We start from the raw sequence: 23,578 nt of genomic DNA, 5'->3' as shown, positions 1-23,578 counted from the left end.
TTAGGAACATTTCAGTTTGAAATAAATTTGGTAAGGCAGAACTCAAAAGAGATTAGAACTGAAAATATAGATCTTGGAATCATCCATATAGTTCTGATCATTAAACATATAGTAGTCAATGAGGCCAGTGGAAAAGGAAACAAGTATAGGGAGAGATGGAAGAAATGAGAACAGGGAATAAATAATATATCCACATTTACAGGTTATTATGATGATGAGCCAGTAAAGGAGTTTAAGAAGGAATGGCCAAATAGGTGAGAGGAGACCCAAGATTGAATACTGTTCTGATGTTAGATTTAAAAATAGTGGGAGCCATAAACTTATAATTAAAATAGTTGTTTGCCATAAACTGTGGCAATTAAATGAGTTAAGGGTATAAACTGTAAGAGTTAAAATGGTTGAGGTTAAAAACTGTAGTGAGTAAAATAGTGGAAGATAGATATAAGAGTGGGTGATTAAATTGTGACCACAGGAAATATATTTTCACTACAGTGTCTTGTTTTTAAATCAAATATAAGGTGGTCACCAGGGAAATATTCCCAATTATGAATATACCCAAGTCAACTGGGTTTTATAGAGAATTTAATTAATAATACAATGAGGAATTAAAGAAAAGAGAGAAAGAGAGAAAAAGGAAATAAGTATGAAGGGCCTTAAGCCAACATGGCCTAGACCTGAGTCTTAAGAGAGAGAGATCAGTCAGTCAGTCTTTTATCACTCACCACAAGGTCTGTCTAAGCAAGGATTCTAGTGACAGAGTCTCCTCAGAGAGAGTTCCAGCCAGAGTCTTCCTCAAAGAGCCTTCCAGCCAGAGACTGTTTCAAAGGGCCTCTCTCAAGAGCCTCCAGAGGGACAGAGTCCCCTCAGAGGAGCTCCAGCGAGACCTCCTTAGAGATTGTCCTCCAAGGGCTTCCCTTCTCCAGAGCCTCTCCCAAGAGATTCTCCAAAAGGATTTTCTTTCAAGAGATTCTGCTTTTTCTTATATAGGGGGTTTTCTACTATGTCACCTCCCCTAAGTTCTTCCATCTACCAATCACAGTAGATGTTTTCCAAAGGACAATCCATTCTAAAAACACTGCTGGGTCGACTAATCCCTTTAGTAAGTTTGTACCAGAAAAAACACTGCTGGGTCGATTAATCCCTTTAGTAAGTTTGAACCAGAAAAAACTTCTGAATAAGTTTTCACCTCTTTGCTCCTGGCAAGTTTACAAGTTGCCTGACCTTTAATAGGTACTTAGCACCCCTTTGTATTACTTCTAAAAATAGGCATGGCTTAAAGAACTTTTTGCCTCATTATAAGTATGGGCCCATGTACCCTCATTGTTTAGCAAGGAGTTTTCTCCCCTAAAGCAGTCTTAAGTACCGGTAGAGTAGAGGTCCTCCCATTTTTGATCCAAGTAGAGTTCTCACATCCAAATGTGGAATGTTCCCAGTAGGGAATTGTTCCAATTGAGAATTCCCCAATGGGGAAATTTTTAACATTCATAAGTCTGAGAAATTTCAAGATTCACAATGACAACCCAAAGAGGAGCAAGTATCCAGGAAAATCTAATAGCCAATAGTGCTAAATTCCGTAAAGAGGACAAGAACAACCTTTTTATTATTATAATACCTGTAATACTTACTTCACAGATTGAGCAAGATAAGTAAGGGATTTTTCAGGTAATTTTCTTTTAACAGAATGAGACTTGCATTCAGAAAAATATAATTTATTATCTTTTGACTAGGAAAGTATATTAAACAGTTCTAAATATTTTGCTTTTGTTTCTTTGTACCACTTTCATTATAAGTTCAGAACCAAATAGTCCTTACTGTGATTAAACCTTCAGATTCAGTTATTTCCATACAATGTCTATTTACCTTCTTGATAGTCAATTCAGTTCAATATTTATAAAGGTACTTGTATGTACAGAGTGCTGTGGTTGATACTAGAGAAGATAAAAAAATCTAGCTAAAATACTGCCTTTGTCTCCAAACTAGTAGAACATAGTAGGGCACCAATTATAATACAATACATTGCCCCTTTCCACTTGTTATTTCTGCTTCAGTACCTTGGACAGCCATTTGTGTGTCAAAAGGTCTTTACAAATATTTGTTGCATAAAATGTGCCCTTTCGTTTTTATGTTATAGTAATGAAGTTCAGAAACTGTACATCCCAATACCTATAAGTTCATATTTTGTTTTCTTTTGTCAAAAAAAATTTTTTTAACCCGTATCTTCTGTCTTGGAATCAATAGGTTCCAAGGCAGAAGAGTGGTAAGGGCTGGCAGTGCATGTTAAGTGACTTGTCCAGGGTCACACCGCTAGGAAGTGTCTGAGGTCAGATTGGAACCCAAGACTTCCAGTCTCTGGGCCTGACTTTCAATCTACTGAGCCACCTAGCTGCCTCCTCTTGTGTCAAAATTTAAAGTACTTTTCACTTATTTGTACTTAGGTATATAGGCACCTCAGATAAGTGCTGCTTATCATAAGCTATCTGAGCTAAAAAGTTATCTATTGTAGATCTCTTGTTTTACTGATGAGGAACTTGAGGCCCTGAAAGAGGAAATAATTTATTCAAAGTCTTAGAGTTAGTAATGGTAGAACCAATATTTGTACTCATAGTGTCAGTATTATTGATATTATTGATATTGACACAGGAAAAAGTATTAGTGCTGACTTTTTACCATGTTGTTCCTCCTTTTTAATGATCAAGAACCTCTTTTGCTATGATTCTTTTTATTTGATACCTGTTGTCTTTTTATAAGTTTTTATCTAGGCATTTTCTTCTCTCTCCCATAAAATGTGATTAAAAATTTTTTAAACTATCACATAGATGAGCCTCTTGCTATTACATAATAGTTCTTCTCAACTATTATGAGTATTGCTCAATGCATATATTGTATATGGATGATCCTAGGGGCTCCAGAGCTGTTTAGTATATGGTTTACTTGCTCCCTAAATGCTTCTCATTTTTGTTATTTGACATCTAGACATTTTAATCATTTTTGCCACTGCCAGAAGACAGGAAATTTATAGGAGCCAACTTTATTAGCTATTAATATATTGCTCTAATTTTTGTATGGATAGCAAGCAAAATTATTGACTTAAAATAGATTTTTTTGGATGACACGTGAATTAAATGGTCTATAATATTCCTGGCCATTATTAGCATGGATAAAGAAAAATGATTAAATGTTATTTTTCCTTCAAGAAGTTTAAATGCTACATAGAATTGATTTTTATTTTGAAAGGAAAAGAAAAAATTGTGAAAAGGTTTTCTTACCTTAGAGGCTAAGGTAATTTTTAATTGCAAAGCAGATGCAAAATATTTAATTTATGTGAGACATAAATTGTCTATTTGGTAATGCCTACATTTCCCCCTATGTTTTAAATGCCCTTTTAAATGCTCACTGGTTCAAAATTAAATTAATTATAAATAAATCCTCTTTCTAATATAGCATCATGAATTGGCTGAACCCCAGTATTCTAATATGGCAACATCTATTTCAAAATACTAATCACAAGTCCAAATAGAAAAAAATGTTAATCAGATTAACGATTTAAAAGCAATAGTAGGAAATACTTTCACAGTGACTTAATTCCTTTATATTATTTTAAATATCAAATACTTAGATATAATTGAACATATGAAATCAGTTAGAATTAAATTAACATATTCTTAGTAAGCATTCTATGATACTATTATTGACTAGAAGTTGTAATACTTTTCACTGAGTATTTTGCTGAATAGTGTAACTTAGAAGGAAGGAGATTAAACATGGAATATAGGATCATTTATTTAAAACTGGAAAGGACCTTATAGGTTGTCAAATTCTACCACTCATTTTTCAAATGAAGAAACTGAGACTTAGGGAGGTTGAATCACTTGCTCAAGGTCACCCAGCTCAAAAGTGCCTTAGGTGGTACTCCTACATAGGTCTAATTGGTTTTAAGTCTAGCACTCACTTCAGTATTATAGTATTTCATACTGTAAGGGGGGAGAAAAGAGGTTTTTATAAAAGGTTGGACTGGATTATTCAAGAGTAGGGTCACTAGGAATTTTATGAAATTCCAAAGATATTTAGTTAACAATTTATTTACAAAATATAGAAAGAGTGAAGTAAGAAACCAAAGAGAGGATAGGGTAAGATATCTAGCCTACTCGCTAAGTATTTTGCTCTGAATCCTGGCTCAACCCAGGCAGGGGAGTTTAGTCCTTAGCCGGAGAGGCCTTGGCTTTGAGCTGAGGACCTGGGGATGCAGGGAATTTCTCTCAAGAGGATAGGTCTATCCTGAGACTAGTCTCTTCAGAAAATCCAAGAAAGGAGTCAGCTCTTTCAGTCACCACATGCCAGTCCAAAGGGAGAGATTCAAGGACAGTCTCATCAAGTACAGGGTCTCAGGTCCAGTCAGCAGATTCTTCACCAGCCTCCAACTCGAACTCAAAAGAATCAGAGCAGTCAGAAGTCCCAAGCACAAAGAACTCGAGAACTCCCAAGAATGAAGTCCCCACAGGAAGTTATAACTCCCTTTTAAAGACACTTTCTTTCGTGTCATTTCCTGTGCCTTCCTCCACTTTTACGTCTACCAATTACAGTTGAAGCTTTGCTTAGGACTGCCCAGAGGGCAGTCAATTTGATTCTGATTCATCACCCACTATTGCACATGTGGGTCACAGACCTCCCCACCTCAAAGACTAAGTGGGATGTTTACACTTTTGGTGATTAAATCTAAAAATGGGCAGGAGAGTTAATTTAATCTTCACAATCAGGGGAGAGTTAATTTAATCTTTATAATACCTTATTAGAAGACCTGGCTTTGAACTTTGCTTCCTCTGCTTTCTAACCATGTGATTCATAAGATTGTGGAATTTAGATCTAAAAAATACATGAGAAATAATTTAGTTTGATCTGTTCATTTCATGAATGAAGAAACTTAGGCCTGTGTGAGTAGAAAGGAGATGGCATATCCATGGTTTTTCTATGTTACTCTCCTACTTTAATGTTCTTTTGTCTTTCTCATCTCCAATATTTGCTAATTATAAAAACCCTGAGAGGGTCACTTCTCTTTGTCCTAGGCTTCTCTCTAAGATTCAAAGTTGCAGAGAAAGTATAGACCTGCATTGGTGGAGTAAAGTTCTCTTAGGATCTTCCAACTCCAATGAAATCACACATCAGTTTTCTCTCTTTCTCTTTCTTTTATAGCATGATGTAATTTAATAGGGTTAAACCTACAAAGCATATCCTCTAGACATGAATTTCACCTTTGACTACTATTCATATAGATGATACAAATTAAACTGTTGCACCTATTAATGCAGCACATGCCTAGTGGACAGCATAGTACCAGAAATGGAAGAAAATTAATCAATTTTATTACTGTAGAAAAATATAATTAGATAGATTGAATAAAGTATCTTATTGCCCAAGAGGCAGTAAAGTGTAGTGGACAGAGAACTAGCCTTGGAGTCAGGACAACTTAAGTTCAAGTCCTACCTCTAACATGTTGGCTCTCTGACCCTGGGCAAGTCATTTAACCTCTCCATGCTTCCACATAGCTCTCTAAGACTATAAATTGCATAGCATTTGCCGAGCTGCATTGATAAAAGGAGTTTTTAGGAGGGAGTTTAACATTTATACATAAAGGAAAATTTAACTGATTTTCAAGACTTAGATAGTAATACATCAGTTTTGGATAAATCTTAGAGAAAGAAAAACAAAAGGGAAAACATATTGAATGCATGGAATTTAGTTTAGAATTAAAGTAATATGTTCTTAGTAAGAATTCTGTGACAGTATTATTGACTAGAGACTATAATACTTTTTACTGAATATTTTGCTGAACAATATAATATAGCTAATGGAAAGAAACCTGAAATCAGAATATAAATTCATTCATTGGATCATTTATTTAGTGTTGTATAACAGAATTGAATGAATTTCTAGAGAAACTAGAACTAAAATACTTATGGAGTCTTTTAAATGAGACAACTAAATATCATTTTTATTCTTAATACCACATGGAACTTTTACAAAAGTTGACTATATGTTGGAGCACAGAGATATTACAAATAGGTGTAAAAAGGCAGAAATAGTAAACATATCCTGTAATCAGTCCAGGGACCACAAATAAAAGCGATTCAAATGCAATTTAATAATAAAATCCTAAATTATGAATGAATCAAAGAACAAATGATATAAACCCTTGATAATGAAGTGAAAGAAAATGATAATGATGAAATAACATATCAAAGTTTTTAGGATCTAGGAAAAGCAATCCCCTGGGACAAAATTATATCCCTAAAAAAAACATGCATTAAAAAATAGAAAACGAGAAGATGAATGAACTAAATATTCATTAAAAAAATTAGCTAACAAGGAAACCCAAAATAAGGACAATAAAGGAGATATTGAAAAGTAGAAGAAAAATATATTGGAAACAAAAAGACTATTAGGAAGGATAGCACAAATTAAAAACTGCTTCTTTGAAAAGACTCACAAAATTGATGGACCTTAACAAGAAGATAGAAAATCAAATCAATAAGACAGCAAAAGAGCAAGGCAAAATCATAGCCAAACCAGAAGAAATAAAAAGAATGATCATAACTTGATACACATAGTTATAGGATAACAAAGCTAAGACTATAAAAGAAATACAGCATATCTTAAAAAATATAAAATATTTAAAACAGAAGAATGAATGGGTATCTTAATCTCAATAAAAGAAACAAATTGTAAAGGAATTGGAAGGTGGGGTAGGTGCTGGAGGGGAGGATAGGAAAGGAATTGCTGATCCTGTAGAATTCTAGCAAACCTTTAAAAAATAATTTGTACTAAATTTCAGATATCTTCTACATTGAGGTGGTTAAGGATGGGACACACCTACTATCTGGAATCTCTGCAAAAAATTTTTGGTCCTCCCCAGAGAAGTCTGAATTTTTTCTTTTTCTTTTACAGGGTGTTTACAGAATCTTAGATACATTTGTGAGTTACTAAACTTTCTGAGAAAACACTACATTTCTAGCTTTTGTGTGTCACCTGCTGACTTGTACATTCTTTTCACAAACTTTAATTTTTTATTTATTTTAACTTTAAAAAAGAAATTGTTTATATGGTATTAAAAGATAACTTATGTTTATATGATACAATACTATACATATATTTATGCATTTCTGAGTTCCTAAACCGTTTCTGTGTCATCTGCTGACCTTTCACAAAACTCCCACAGAATTCCCATTTAATTTCTTATGCTAATCCTCGATATATCAAAACTAGTGGGGAAAGTCTCGATGTGGAAGGGATACTTGTATTCTCAAATTTTTGGGAAATAAGGCAATCCTCCATATTAATTTTGGGAGATAATACTAGGCAGAATACCTAAAACAACCAATATCATCAATGAATATCAATTTTTAAAAATGTTTTAAGATTCCATCAAACAGACTATAGCAGTTCACCCAAGAGATTATGTAGTATGACCACACTGGATTTATATCAAGGAGGCTTATATTGTTTAAGATTAGGAAAACAATCTATATAACTAACCAGATTCAAAACAAAAATATCCAAAACCACATAATTATCTCAATAGATGCATAAAAGTCCTTTGACAAAGCACAATTATCTACTGTGCTTAAAACCCTACAAAGTATAGGCATAGAATAACTTTTTAAAAAAAGCATAGAAAGCATCTTATTATTTTAAGCATCATATGTATTAGGGGATACTCTAAAAGCTTTCTAAATAAATATAGGAGTAAAACAATGTTTCTCCCTACTATTCAAGTATATTTTATAAAGTTTATTAATAATCACTTTAAGTAGAAGAAATAAAAGAACAAAGTAAAAACCTGAGTAAAAGCCACATGAATGAAATTTTCCTGCCTGGCACTCACCCAACCTCCACAAACCATGTTCCTAGGAAGAAAGAGAGAAAGAGGGTGGAGCTACACAAACTTATATCGTCCCTATGTTAGCATGCTACGTGAGAAGGAACATGGGAAGCTGGGATTTAGAGGCCTGGGGAGCAAAATTCTAATTACACACTACTACTACTACTATTATTATTATTTTAAACCCTTGCCTTCTGTTTCAGAATCAGTATGGTTCCAAGGCAAAAGAACAGCAAGAACTAGGCAAATGGAGTTGAGTGACTTGCCCAAGGTCACACAACTAGGAAGTGTCTGAAGCAAGACTTAAACCTACGACCTCCTATCTCCGGGCTTCACTCTCTCTCCACTGAGCCACTCAGCTGTCTACCCCAGCACTAACTATTATTTGATATTGTTCTATAAAGGAACATAGGAATAACATATGCCAAGAGAAAGAAATTAAAAGAATAGATAGCCAAAAAAAGAGAGAGAGAGAAATCTCTTTGTCTCTGTCTGTCTCTGTGTGTGTGTGTCTCTCTCTCTCAATTTATACCTTCATTGTTTCTACTCATTGTAGTTTGAATAACTAATTTTTATAGTGCTTTAAATTTTGCAAAATTATTTCCTTAAAATAACTCTGAGAGATAGGTGGCATAAGCATTATTTACTCCCATTTTATAAATTAAAGGAAACTGAAGCTCAATAAAGTTGAACAAATAGCCCTTGATCATATAGGGATTAAATGTCAGAAGTGAGAAGCGAAGGTGAGACTCTTAACTTTCCATTTCACCTACCCAACTTCATCAAAGAGTGTCCAATCTATTTTGTTTAGGTAATACCCTAATCTTCCAATTATTTCCCTCAATATCAGAACCATCAAAATAATAATGATATTTAGTTTGGTTCTTCCTTCTGATGAATATGCTGCACTCTTTGTTTTTTGGAAAATAAATAATAACTCAAGAAATAATCAACAACAGTTGTTTTGATCAGATACATCCCTCCTGACTTCAGGAAAGGAAGAAAAGTTTGGGGTTTTTCCTTCTTTTTAGTTTATTATTTTTATTTAAAAATTTTTCAAACTGTCTCCCACCACCTCCTTATTGAGAAAATAAAAAAGCCAAAAAACCACATCCCTCAAGACACACGTAGACCTTCAGACAAATATTTATATTAGCCATGTCCCAAAATTTGTGACTCTTTCTGCATTTTAAGTTTATCATCTCCCTGACAGGATATTAATGGCAGGTTTCTTTTTCATTCTTTAGGACCTGTGGTGTATCATTGTTTTGATCAGAGTTATAAAGTTTTTCAGAGTTGTTTTTCTATATGATATTGTCATCATATAAATTTTTAACCTATTTCTGCTGATTTACCTCTACATAGTTCATAAAATGCTTCCAGTTTCCTATGACATTGTTCATTTCATCATTTCCTACAGCACAGTAATAGTGTTTAGCTTATATTATTTTGACTCATTTCTTTTCACAGAAACAAAAAAGAGAATAGAAAATCATAATTAAAAATAACATGGGATAATTATTATAATTTCACATATGCATAGATTTCTGAAATTTCTGAAAAAAATGAATTACTGTAAATTAAGATGTTCATACATTGCTGAATGTGTTATTTCTGTAAATAGTAACCTCAATGTGTTTTCCTATGTTTTAGGTATGTATTCTTTTTGGACCCATGCAATGTGGACTTGGTAAAACGGAAGATCAAGTCTATTGCTCTGTGTGTAGCAGCATGTCCAAGCCATGAACTGAAAACAATGCATGAAGTCCAGAAGTTTGCAGAAAAGAATGGTGAGGAGGTGTTAGAGCTTACCATACCCAAGTAATGTTCCTGTCCTACACTTCTTTTCAGATATGCTGGCTGTTGGTATTCAAATATAAATTCTTATATCCAATGCTAACCTAAACCAATACTTATGTTTGGTACTAGTAAATGAAACAGGAGGCTTCAGAGAGGGGAAAAACATAGATAATTTTTATCTACATTTAATAGAAACCTTAAGAGAGAATTGGCTAAATCATTTGAAGGGCTATCATGGGAAAGAAAAATAAGATTTGCTCTGTTTAGGGGACAACCTGGAGTAGCAGTGGGTATAATATTTAGGAAGACAAATTCGGACTTGATGTATTAAGGAAAACTTACTAACAATTAGAGCTGTCTAAAAATAGAATAAGCTGTTTTGGGAGTTAGTAAGTTCCTTTTCAAGGTCTTTATGCAAAGATTAGATGACCTCTTATTGGATATAATATAACGGTATAAGTTGGACTAGATGGTGTCTGAGGACCTTCCAGCTCTAGATAGATAATCGCGTGATCCCTTCTATGATTCTGTAACATTTTTGTATTCTAAGCAGAATGTTTTGAGAAAATATGAAGTTAGGGGCTTTGGTATATCTGGGAGAAATTCCATATAGCAGATTTCCTAATTTCCAGATCCTTGTTCTTTTTTAGTTCCTGTTTCCCATTTCTATTCTAGTGCACCTAAAATCAGTCATCAGGTTCAGTCTTGCTTAGTTTTGGCTTCTGTCAGAATGTAGTAATTCTTATGCTTCACATTGCTTCTCTGTTGCCTAGCTTTTACTACTCTTCTGCATTAGAACCTGTACACAGTATTGATTCTAAGACAGAAGATAAAGGGTTTTTTGTTGTTGTTGTTATATTTTGTTTTTAACAATATTTCTGCTTAGAGCTAATATGCTAATCAAATTTGCATCTGAATGTAGTGAACCAAAGGACCTACTGACTTATTAGAGGCCAGTCTTGCCTTATAGAATTCTGGTATGACATAGGATAATCCCATAGGGTAATTCTCATTAACAGACCTTTCTTTCTTAAAAAAAGGGGGGGGGGGCATTTAGGTGGTTCATTGTATTGAAAGCCATATCTAGAGATGGAAGTTCTTGGGTTCAAATGTGACTCCAGTCAATTCCTAGCTGTGTGACCTTGGGCAAGTCATTTAACCCCCATTGCCTAGCTCTTAACATTTTTCTGCCTTGGAACCAATATTTAGTATTGATTCTAAGACAGTAAATAGGGTTTTTTTAATTGTTATATTTTGTTTTAAATAATACTTGTGATTAGAAACTTAGAACTCTCTGCTATCCAGAGCAATTGTTTATAGCAGAGAATTTTTTTAAAAGAAGAAAAGTCATTTAAACAAAGCTAACCAATTTATCAAGTCTCAGCAAAAATCCAACTTTCTACAAGAAGCCTTTTTTAAATTTCCCTTAATGTTAGTACCTTCTCTGTGTTGATAAATTTATTATGTATAGAGAACATAGGGGTTTGTACTTTGTCTCCCCGTTATGCTGTGAGTTCCTTGAGGACATAGATCATTAGTTTTCATTGTATCCCCAGCATTTTGCACGGTGTCTGGCACATAATCAGCATTTAATAATGTTTATTAACTGACTAGGCCTCTGATAGTATATGCAGTGTGTCACATCTGTAACCCCAACCTATGTAAAGAAGGGATTTCCTCAGAGCCAAGCCTGGTCATTATAATTATAATTGCAATAATATTCTATTCTTTCCATTATTTTTCTGGTTGTTCTTCTGCTTCTTTCACTGTAAGTTTATACATGTCTTGCCAGTTTTTCAGAATCTGTGTACCTCATTTCTTATGGCATATAAGTATTCTGTTGTGTTTTTGTATAGTGACTTGTTTGGCCATTTCCAAATGGATGGTCTTATGCTTTGTTTTCAGTTCTTTGTTACTAAAAAAAAGATTCTCCTTTAAATATTTTGGTATGTGTAGGATCTTTCTTCCTATCTTTGATCGTCTTTGGGTTTGTGCCAAACAATAAAATTTCTGGGTAGCTGGACATGGGTATTGTGAATCTTAAAACTGTTCAGATTCTACTTCAGAAGATTTGATTAAGCTATTCCCCATTTTCTACAATGGAGATACTTGGTCAGGAAGGTATTGAGAACTTTAAAATTACTCCACCCTGCTCAGACAGTGCTTTAGAGGAAGATAAAGTTGCAAATTCCTAATTGAACAATGGAAAGTTTCTAACTTATACTTAGAGTAAAGCTAGAACCTTAAGCTAGGTCTATTTTTAGATCTAATACAAAAGGGTGCTAAGTACCTATAAAGGTTAAATTAATCCCTAAAAGGTCAAGCAACTTACAAAAGGCAAGCTTAACAGGAGAGGTGTGAAGTTTTAGTCTACCCAGAGAAGGTGAGAACTAAAGAGTGGTGAGAACTAAGAATGGGCAGTCCTGGGGAAAAGCGTCTACTGTGATTGGTAGATGTGAAAATTTAGGGGAGATGACACAAGAGAAAATTTCTTTAAAAGGAGAATTCAGTTCAGTTTGTTTTTAGTTCAGTTTGGAAGCTGAATTGGAGGAGGTCAGGAGTAGGACTGGAACTTGCTTGAGTTGATCTTGTGAGTGATAAAGACTAACTCACTCTTCCTTAAGGCTCAGGCCTAGGCCATTTGGCCTAGGCCTTTTCTTTTTTACAGTTTGGCCGAAACCTTCACAGTCTCGGCAACCCACATTTTCACGGTTACAGTATTATAGTTAATTTCTTAACAAAATTTCAAATTGTTTCCCAGAATGATTAAACTATTTCATAGCTATACCAACAATATATTAGTACACTTTTATAATATTCTTATTAAAATAAAATAATAAGCTTATTAAAATAAGCTTATTTAAGCTTAGTTGATGATATAATGGCCCTTAAGATCTTTTTGGTTCCTCTTTCTTTAGTTTTATGGCATTTATTTTATTTTATTTATTTTTATAACCCTTACCATCTGTCTTAGAATCAATACTGTGTATTGGTTCCAAAGCAGAAGAGCAGTAAGGAATAAGCAATGAGGGGTTAAATAATTTACCCAGGGTCACACAGCTAGGAAGTATCCGAAGTCATATTTGAACTTAGGACCTCCTGTCTCTAGGCCTGACTCTCAATCCACCTAGCTACCCAGCTTCCTGCTACAGTGTTTATTTTAGACAGAAAATTTTAAGTTCAATCACAATTGCTTCAAACCCTCAGTTAGGAAAATTCTTAACACTTTTTTCTGTTTCTAGTTAATTCCTGGTCCTCTTTTAGAATGAAAAAAAATTCTGTTTATTGGGAATACTTGGGTAACAAAACAGATTATGTTATAGTTTCTAAAGAGAGATAAGTACCTAGAATGGAAATTGTGAAGAAGAGATTACAACATAAGTGAGATTGGCAAACAGATGCAAGGAATGGAAGCTTGAAGGACTGTCTTTGAAGGAGAGAAGTGAAGTTTCCAAAGAAAAATTTGGTCAGGGAGACAGTTAAGAAAGTCAGCATTTGAAACTGATCACTTCTTTTCTCTTGAACTGTGGAGAAGGAGCTAGAAGGCCACTGCTCTGACTTCCTGGCTAGTGACTTAACATTGGAAAAGATTGGGGCATAGCTCTGAAGATCCTTTTCAATTTATCAACAATATCCCTTCAGAGACAAATCAGCTTTACTTCCTTGTATTGAATTTCATAGTAGATTAGGGAAATCATAAATTCTCTTTCCTATCCCAACTCCCTAACTTTCTGTCTTTAAAATAAATCCCCTTTTAGAAAGTATTATAGTGTGAAATTAGTCTATTGAAAGCTGCTGTTAACTTACCATCTAAGAAGAGCTGTTAAAACCAATTGAGAGAGAGACAGGAAGTGGGTGGGGGGAAGGAGAGAGAATCCCAGCTTCTCCTTTAACCTATTTCTTAGTCACCGCTCCAGCACTTTTCTTACCTTAAATATCCTAGTTGAGGAGTCTCTATTACAAAGTTGAGGAAAGAGTACTTTCTTTTATGGCAATTCCTTAGAGTGGTAGCAAAATTCTCACATAAAGGCTTTGATTCAAGGAGGTATACAGATACTATACAATCAAGATGTATTCCTACAAAATGTAAGGAATTAAATGTAAGGGTTGACTAAATATGTGAGCGCTGATTCAAAAATATCATAGCCCAAGTCAAAATGACTTTTAACATTTTTATTTACAAAAGGGTGGAAAGAGTAAAAGTAGAGAAATACAAAAAGAGAATTGAGAAGATGTCTACCCTATCACACTAAATATTTCGCTGCTGCTAGGCTCAGCCAGACAGGGCTTGTTAAACCTTGACCAGAGTTCCACCCACACAGCCTTCCCCAGGAAGAAGGCTTCTCTGAAACTAATCTCTCTCCAGACACCAGGAAAGGAAGGCCAGCTACTCACTCACCCAAGAGGCAGTCCAAGTCCCAAGTTACCTCCAAAAGTCAGGTCACCAGTCAAAGATGACCAAGGAAGATGATGATGATGGCACCCCTCAGCAAATGAAGTTCAGAACTTTTATATAAGTTTCAGGACTACCTTTCTTGTCCCTTCTCTTGTTCATAGGAGCCAATCATAGATTCCAAATTGCCTAGCACTGCCCCCTGCCCCCCCCCCCGGGGCAGTGTCTGTGGGATCCACACCTCTCATCCTCTCAAAGTGTCAGGCCTCTGAAGGTGTCAACTTTTTATCAGGGGATTCACAAGTTTCTGATTGATTGGGTTAAAAGGGTGGAAGCTCTCCAAGTAAGTGATTTATGAATTCTCTTACTTGATGACTTACAAAGGGTTAAGTAGGGATATTTTAAGTTTTGGTTGATCAATTTAAAAGTTGTTGATGCTAGACAAAGAAAGGCAGATTCACACTTCACAACCCCTTTTCCCCCCCACGTGACTAGTCTTCCCAATGAATCATTTACCATGACCAGCTTATACTTCTAAAGATCTTCTAGTTACAGGTGCATATAATATTACACTTTTCTAGGAAGAAAATACAATAGTTAGAGATAAGAGGAAAACAGAAGAGAGAAAGAAAGCAAAACCAATGTTTGCTAGACACACTGACAAAAAAAACAATTAGGGGGCAGTCCCTTTGGCATAAGAATTTACATGCTGAATAAATTTGTTCAACCCATTTAAGGTCAATCAGTTACACCCCGAAGTTAATTTTGGATCTTCTTGATGCAATGGAGGTTTCTTCATGGCACTTTGTCCAAACAGTTTATTTTCTTGATTCAAGGAGTTATCAATCTTCTTTTCCTGAAATGTTTTCTCAAAAAAAGTTTTAAATCTTGGTTTTTATGAGAATTGTATAATCCCTCCTGAGGAAGGTGTGTTGGACAGTGATTGGTAGATGTGAGACCTGAGGGGAGGGAACTGAGATGGTTTCCCTAAAGATAGAGGGGTCTGAGGACTGAGGGGTGATTGGAGAGGTTTTGCTCTGAGAGGTTGTGCTCTGAGAAGCTTGCTCTGAAGGAAGCTGGAGGTGGAGGCCCCTGAGACTGTTTCTCCATTTTGGTCACATGAGTGATAGGGACTGACCTCTTTTCTTTGCCTCAGCTATCTAAGGGCTTGGGCCTTTTGGCCCAGCCTAAACAGAGGGGGTATTTAAGCCCTATTCCCTTCTCTCCCTCCCTCCCCCCCTCCCTCTCTCTAATACCTTTCTTCCTCCTGTTTGTAATTAAAAACTCCATAAAAGGTTGACTGTTGACTTGAGTTTTCATTTAGGAATTAAATAGCTGAATTCCTTGGCGACCTAAATTAATATATATCAGTCTTTTAAAGTGATTTCCTTGTCACATTGGTATGAATCCTACGTGGTCATAGTGAATAACCCTTGTGATGACTTGCTGGAGTCTTTTAGCTAGTATCCTGTATAAGATTATTGCATCTATATTCATTAAGGAGATTGGTCTATAGTTTTCTTCCTCTGTTTTTGACCTGCTTGGCTTTGGAATCAGTACCATATTCATGCTGTATCCTTTTACCAGGATGTAATTACCTTCCCTATCTCTTTTAACTAGATCTCTTTTTACTTTGGCTTTGTCAGACATCATGATTGTGACTCCTGCCTTCTTTTTATCAATTGTTACCCAATAGATTTGGCTCCAATGCTCTTACTTTGACCCTATGCATATCTACCTTCCTCATGTGTGTTTCTTGTAGATAGCTTATGGTAGGGTTTTGGATTCTAATTCACTCTGCTATTTGCTTGTGTTTTATGGGTGAGTTCATTCCATTCACATTCAGAGTTATTATTACCAGCTGTGTATATTTCCCAGCATTTTGATTTCTACTCCTAGTCTTGCCTTTTCTTCTTTCACTATTTCCTTCTACACCAATGTTTTGTTTTTAATCAGTCTCCCTAATTCCCACCCTTATTGTACTTCCCTTTCTACCCCCTTCCTTTCTTATTCCCCCCTTATTTTCTTTACAGTCTTTTTAAACTACCACCCCCCACCCTCTCCCTCCCTTTTACTGCTTCACTCCCCACCGGTCCATTTGTTATCCTTCTATTTCACTATAGGGTGCAAATCAATTCTCTGCCCCAAAGGATTGGATTGTTCTTCCCTCTTTGGGTCAATTTCAATACACATAAGAGTTGAGTATTTCCTATCTCCAAACTCTTTACCCTTCCAGTGTATTGATGTTCTTTCCCCTCCTCCCATGTGCTTCTTTGTGACATATAAATTTACCCCCTTCAGTTTCTTTTCCCATTTTTTTTGTATTAATCTCCTTTTTAAGCTCTTTGTGTGTGTGTGTGTGTGTGTGTGTGTGTGTGTATGTATATATACACACATATATATGTATTTATGCATATATATCTATATACATATAACATATTTATGTCTTGTCATTTCATCCTATACAGTTTGTCACTGTTCCCTCTAAGAGTACTTCTTCTAGCTACCCGGGTAATAATAACAATTTTTAAGAGTTACCAATGACCTCTTTCCTAATAGGGATACATATCATTTTAATTTAAAAAGTTTTTTGGGTTTTTGTTTGTTTTGTTTTTCTTTCCCCCCCCCCCTCTTTTTTAAATTACCTATTGATAATTCTCTTGAGTTCCTTGCTTGGGCATCAAATTTTCTGTTCAGGTGTGGTCAGGTGTGGTCTTTTCTTTATAAATGCTTGGAATTCTTCTATTTTGTTAAATGACCATACTTTCCCCTGTAAGAATATAGTCAGTTTTGCTGAGTAGTTTGGAGCAAGATAAATATATAACAATTATGACCGCTGAAATATGTTTTCTATTGTGTCTTGGTTTTATATAAATATAAGATGGTCGCCAGGGAATATATTCCCAACTTATGAATATGCCCAAGCCAACTGGGTTTTATAGAGAAATTTAATTTATAATTCACTGATTAATCAATAGAAAAAGAGAGAAAGGAAGAAAGGAATAAGAATGAAGGGCCTCAAGCCAATAAGGCCTAGACCTCAGTCCTAAGAGATAAATCAGTCAGTTGGTTTTATCACTCACCCAAGATCTCTCTAAGTAAGGCTTCTCATGCCAACCTCAGGCTCCACCTTCAAGAGAGCCTCCTTTCAAGAAATGTTTCCAGAGAATTCTCCTCCTGACTTCTCCTGAGTTCTCCTTCCACAGCCTCCTTCAAGACCTCTCCAGGAGCTCTCCCTCTGGGACCTCTCTCCTCTCAGACCTCCTTCAGAGCAAACCTCCTCTCAGAGCATCAACCTCCTCAGTCCTCAGACCCCGCTGTCTTTAAGCCAAAAATCTAAGTTCCCTCCCCTCAGTTCTCACATCTACCAATCACTCTCGATGTCTCCCCTGTGCCAATGGTGGCTCTAGCTTAACCCAGGACCTCCCAGAGGTCTGTCTCCTTTGCACATGTCTGTTGAAGGTCATATTCTCAAATAATTAAATCTTGATCTTTGCTGCAGCCCTTCCTAAATCCTGTTACTCTGAGTAGGGTGGATATTGTAGTTTCCAAGACCTGGTTCTGTCATTCCAAGTATCTCTATTGTATCAATTCTAAAATCAATCATGACTCAAAGAACTTCCTGTTCTATGCTTAAGTATAGCTCAAAGCCCTTTCCATTGTTTAGCAAAAGGTTTCTGTCCTAAAGTAGTCTTAAGTAGGGAGGACAAGGATCCTCCCATGCCAAGGAGTTTCATATTCCAATAGAGTTCTTACTATCAGTAGGATATTTTTTCAAGTATGAAATTTCCCAATGGGGAGATTTCCAATATTCATAAGTCTAAGAAATTTTAAGGTTTACAATCCCCCCTGATGATCATGGGAGACCAGTCTCCTCATTGATCAAACAACATAATCAATTTTGAAATTCTGAATTCAATTCTAACTATAGTTATACACAATATTCAATTTTTAAAGAGAATTAGAATAGTGAGAGAGAAAATAGAAAAGAAAGCAAAACCAATGTTTTGCTAGACGCATTGGCAGAAAGCCAAATTAGGGGCAGTCCCTTTTGGCATAAATGTGTACAATTACAATAAATGTTCAATCAAAATTTCAGTCCAATCAATCATATCCAAAGTTCATTCTTGATCTTCTTGATGAAGTGTAGGTTTTTGGAATCTTTCTGCCACAGTTCATCCTCTGGATATAAAAGTTTCAAGCTTCTTTCTTGAAGATCTTTTCTCGAACAGAATCAAAATCTTTGATTTTTTATAACAGTAAAATCTTAAACAAAATTCAAAATTCTTGGATTTTTATAAAAATACAATCTCAAACAAAAAAATTCAAAAATTCTTAGATTTTAAATTAAAATACAAGAGAGAGAAAATTATCTGCAAAACGTAATGATTTAACTGATCAACTAGTGAGAGGGCACAGAGAGAAAAGAGCCCATGATTGAGGTTTGGGGGATTCCAATATTTATGGGTGTAATATAGATCAAGAGCCAACAAAAGAGATTGAGAAATGATGATCCAGCAGGCAAGTGAACCATGAAAGAGCACTGTTGCAAAAATGCAAAGAAGAAAGAGTAGCTAGGAAAGATTAACCAACAGCATCAGATAGTGCAGAAAATTTCAAATGGATTGAGAGGCCATTAGAGGATTAAAAGAGCATAATTTGAGTTGTTGGGAGATTGAAAGGGCGAAGAAGTAAAGTCACTGAGTGCAACTCATTGAGCAAAGAGTTTAGGTGAAAGTAGAAGGGGAGATAAGAATATATGGATATGGTGAGGTCTAGTGAAGAATTTTTAGAGATAGTTGTTCTTAGTCATTTCAGTCATGTTTGATTCTTTGTGACTATTGGGAATTTTCTTGGAAAAGATACTGGAGTGGTTTGTCATTTTTTTTCTCTCATCTCATTTTACAGCTGAGGAAACTCAGGCAAACAGTTAAGTGGCTTGCCCCTAATCATGCAGTTAATAAGTATCTGAAGTTAAATTTGAAGCCTGGCACTTTATACACTCTGCCACATAGCTGCATTTGGGAGACTTATATATGTTTATAGTCAGCAGGAAAGGAACTAGTAAATATGGAGAGATTGAAGATGAGAAGGACAGAAAGAATGATTGAGGGGGTAATCTTTTGTAGAAGAATGGATGGGATGAGATCAAGGATACATAGAGAGGTCAGCCTTGGCTAGAGGGACCATCTTATTTTCAGAGATCAGAATAAAGGAGAAGAAGGTAAGGAGCTACAGGAGAATGAATTCTCTTTTCCTCTATAAAGTAAAATGTAATATCTTCAGCTTGAGAGAATAACTGGGGGACAGAGGGAGTTATGGAGAAACTTAAGGTGAGAAGAAAAGGTTTGAACAGTTTCTCTGGGGAATAAGATAAAAAAACAGAGGACAATGAAGGAAACATGGTCCTTTGAATTTGGGCCTTGATGATTCTTCCTATTCAGTGTGAGAGATGGTTGCAGTCTTATCTCCACTACTAGACCATTACATTTAACCCAAAGAGAAGGTTAAGTACACCCCTGAAACAGGCCAGAACCAGGAGTTTTATAGCATGGGGCAGGGTTATACTCAGGTGTGACTACAGTTATTATCAAGCTTGCATGAGAGATGAGGATTTCTAATATGGAAGAATCTCTTGGGTGATTCCAAGAAAGGGGAAAAGACGTTAGATAATAGTAAAGGCCAAGTTTAGAGCAAAAACAAAACAGACTGTCACAAGAAAGACTAGCTCCCCCCCTGCCCCCATCAGAGTTTTTAAAAAATTGCCACACAACATTATTAAACCTTTCTTTTCTCAATGTTACCTGTCTAAATTCTAGCTTATATAGCATAGAATAATAGATTTAGAATTGAGAACAACCTTAGAAGTCGTCTAGTTCATCCCCATCTCCTACATTTTATAGATGAAGAAACTGAGTCCCAGACACAATAAGTGACTTGCCAAAGAACATGGAGATTGTAAGTGGCAAAGCTGGAATTTGATCAGTTGACAATATTCAGATCAACTTCACCATGTTCTTGCCTTCCTTAAACCCAGACTTGTTTTTTTCCTAAATAAATAAATAGGAATATCAACATTTCTAGTGGTCATTTAAGAGGTATGAATATGAATATGAATATTTTAAAATAAATTCACTTGATTAAAAAAATTTTGAAATTCCCAAGAGAACCCCAAACTGGAGACTTTTATTTCATTAGTATCGCTACCTTTGGGTTATGACCTAACTACTTATTTGGGGGTCATCATGTGGCCTAAATAGTCTTTCTGAGCTCATTACCACAATCAAATAACCCTAAAATTGTCAGATAACTTACAAAAAAAGTAAATTCCTCATTTTCATGATTTGCCAGTCATAAATGAAGGGCTTGCATTCAAATCCTTGACACTTTACAAGGTGTATAGGTGGAATAGGAAAAAAGGCACTTAATGTTTGTTTGGTTGAAGTAACTTAAAAAATTCTTCAGATTTAAGAAATAAAAGAAGTAATCTTTCAAAAATACTAAGCTATTTGCAAAATCTATTTAAGAATTGAGCCAACTTCCTGACTTTTGTTTACAAAGCCCTGAGAGCTTATAACATTGTTATCATATATTCTTTTACATTTTTACCAATGATGAAACCGAAGCTTGGATTGACTTACCCAGGGTTACACAACTGGTTCCAGAGTTAAGATTCCAACCCAGGTCTTCTGACAGTTTCATGGTTATTCTACTATACCAAGTAGCCTCTTTAAGTAATTGAATAATATTTATATAAATGTGTATATATATATCTATATATCTTTGCTGTTTAAAAAAAGGTTTCTTTTCTGAAAAACTCATCTATTGCCACATGTGATTATAGGAATCATTTTATTCTTCACTGTTGTGTTTTCCCTCCCTCTTTTTCTGTTCTCTTTCCTCATCCTCCAAATCTTTTAGAACAAAATTATTAAATACCTTAACCATAAAAGAAGGCATTGCTTGATAAACTTATTAGCTAATGTTTACATAAGGATTTAAGTTTTGCAGAGCACTTTGTATACATTTTCTCTTTTGATCTTCACAACTAGCATATGAGGTTAGATGCTGTTATTATTTCCATTTTACCAATGAGAAAACTCAGATTAGGAGGAGGCAAAATGAAACTTGTTCAGTGTCACACAGTTATTATACATCCAAGGTAGGATTTGAATTCAGGTCTTCATAAAGAAGACCTTTCTTGCTGCTAAAAAAATTAGAGTAAGGTAGCCACTTGGACATTTGAATTGAGGGAAAGAATAGCCCAAGCCAGATCCCCCAGAAATTCTTCAGAAAGGCCTTTGATCAGAAAAGTTTTATGTCTAACTTTAACCAGAATAGAATCAGTCAAGTAAATATAGCCTCAGAAACCCTCAGTAACTGAATAAAATGATTGGAAAGGAAGGCCTGCACTCCAAAATAACATCTGTTACAGAACCCAAGAACCTTACCTCCCTAGGAAAGGTGGAGCAATTCTACCTGCTTTCAACCAAGCAATTAGGGATAAATTGAAGGAACAGAGATTAGAGGACATACAGTAGCACCCATATATGACAAGGTAATTAAGGAAGGAGAAAGATTTTTCTAAAAACAGCAAGCTGGGGTCAATTATTATAGCAGGAAATAGATCCCATATATAGTATTAAGTGTAGTGAGTGACTTGGCCAAGGTTACACAGTAGTAAGTAATAATCTATAAATGTAGCATTCTTTCTAAAGCACTGTGCTGACACAATTCCTGATTTATATTTGAATTACTTCTCAATGGATCAATGGATCACAGATAGAATACCCTGCCTTAGAGCATTAATTCTTTGAAAACTTACCATTAGGCAAAGCAATGTGTATGGGAGGGAGGGGAGAGGGATCATTTAGTGCCATAGCAACTATGTTATAAATGGGCACTTAGTTAAACACTTACTAGGAAAACTTGTTATGATCTATTAATGACAATATTGTTGAAACATTTTATCTGTGACCATAGGAGGTGGGATATGCTTATAATTCTTACTTGTCAATTTTTTTCCCCTTTTAAACATTATTTTATTTGGTCATTTTCAAACATTATTCATTAGAAACAAAGATCATTTTCTTTCCCCACCCCCCACCACCCATCCCAATGGCGATGCGTGCTTCCTCGGGATATCACATGTGTCCTCGGTCCGAACTCTTTACTTGTCAGATTTTAAGGCTGTAATAATTCTGTTTCAGGTTCAATGCATGTAGGTGTCCAAACTGAAACACCTTTAAAATAATTCATTTATGGATCTTCTCTTCTAGAAAGAATATACTTTTAAAAGAGATATTTTCAATTATTTTACATGGAAGAATTGTTAAAATGTAGTGAAATTGAATGATATTATTTACCAGGTAACATTTTAATGCTAATTTTAAGCTCCATTAGACTTGAAAAATTAGGTTTATCTTAATGAAGTACAAATACACTAAATTATTTGCAAAGAATTTCAGGCTATTATAACAGAATTTGAAATTATTTTAAGTACTTATGGTCATCTAATGGTAGAATTTTTTAAAAAATTAATCTTAAAATTTGTGAGAAGAATCTTTAAAAAGTTGTACTTAGGACTTCTGGGTAAACATGGCTGCAATCTAGATGTGAATCGCTTCCTCTCCCCAGCACCCAATGAAATAGACTACCTCAAAAGAACATAAAAATCATCTTTGGAAGAATGAGGGAACTCTACACTAGGGCGCAGCAACAAAGGTATGTGGGGTTTGAGCATTTACACACTATAAGAAGGAGAAACGGCTCGCACCTAAACGTGATCTGAACTACCCTCCCCCACTTCACCTATGAAACCAGAGTCAGGACCAGTGCACTCACCAGAGACAGCGAGTGAGAGAGGGATGTCTCAGTAGTGAGTGGGGGTCACACCAGGGTCCTTGGGATCTAACTAGGACTGCCAGGGGCCTACTCCTGTGAGCAGTTACACAGGAGACCCCTGAGCACTGGAGAGCACAGACCACGGGTGCTATTGCAAACTGTATGCTGCAGAGATTCCAGAGCCTGCCTGAGGCAAAAGCTCTACTCCTCACTGAAGTGAGTGGGGGAACACCAGGGTCCTTGGGAACTGACAAGGACTTCCAGAGACCTACCCTTCAGAGCAATTTCACAGGATACCCCTGAGCACAGGAGAACACAGACCGTGGGCATGTTAGCAAACTGCGCAGGCTGTGGAGGCACCAGAAACTCCCTGAGGCAAAAGCCCCACCACATAACTCCACAGAAAACCTGCCCATCTCACTCAGATTCCTGACTAAAAAGGAAAGGGAAAACCACCAAAGGGATGGCTCATTGTGCCCAAGACCAACCCTCCAAGAAGAACAGGAAAAAAGTGACTATTGAAAACTTTTATGGAGGGAAAACTCAGGCAACAGAGGAAAAAGAGGATGAAATTCATACAAAATCAAAACCTTCCCCCTAAAATGGAAATTGTCCACAAGCTCTGGAAGAACTCAAATTGGAGCTTATCCAAAAAATGGAAACCTTCT

At 35.7% G+C, this 23,578-nt stretch overlaps 1 protein-coding gene across 7 annotated transcripts in view; it reads left to right on the top strand.

The window, feature by feature from the left end:
• Positions 1-23,578, top strand: part of SLC44A1 (solute carrier family 44 member 1) — a 233,214-nt gene that overhangs the window by 107,245 nt on the left and 102,391 nt on the right. For all 7 annotated transcript variants that reach the window (XM_007499029.3, XM_007499028.3, XM_056805885.1 and 4 more), the window contains one exon: positions 9,527-9,663. In XM_007499029.3, coding sequence (XP_007499091.1) covers positions 9,527-9,663 — 137 coding nt within the window. The remainder of the gene's footprint in view (positions 1-9,526; positions 9,664-23,578) is intronic.

This window comes from Monodelphis domestica, chromosome 7 (assembly GCF_027887165.1).
Source record: "Monodelphis domestica isolate mMonDom1 chromosome 7, mMonDom1.pri, whole genome shotgun sequence".
Taxonomy (NCBI): domain Eukaryota; kingdom Metazoa; phylum Chordata; class Mammalia; order Didelphimorphia; family Didelphidae; genus Monodelphis; species Monodelphis domestica.
Note: the sequence above shows the minus strand (reverse complement) of the source record. Positions and strands in the feature narration are given on the sequence as shown.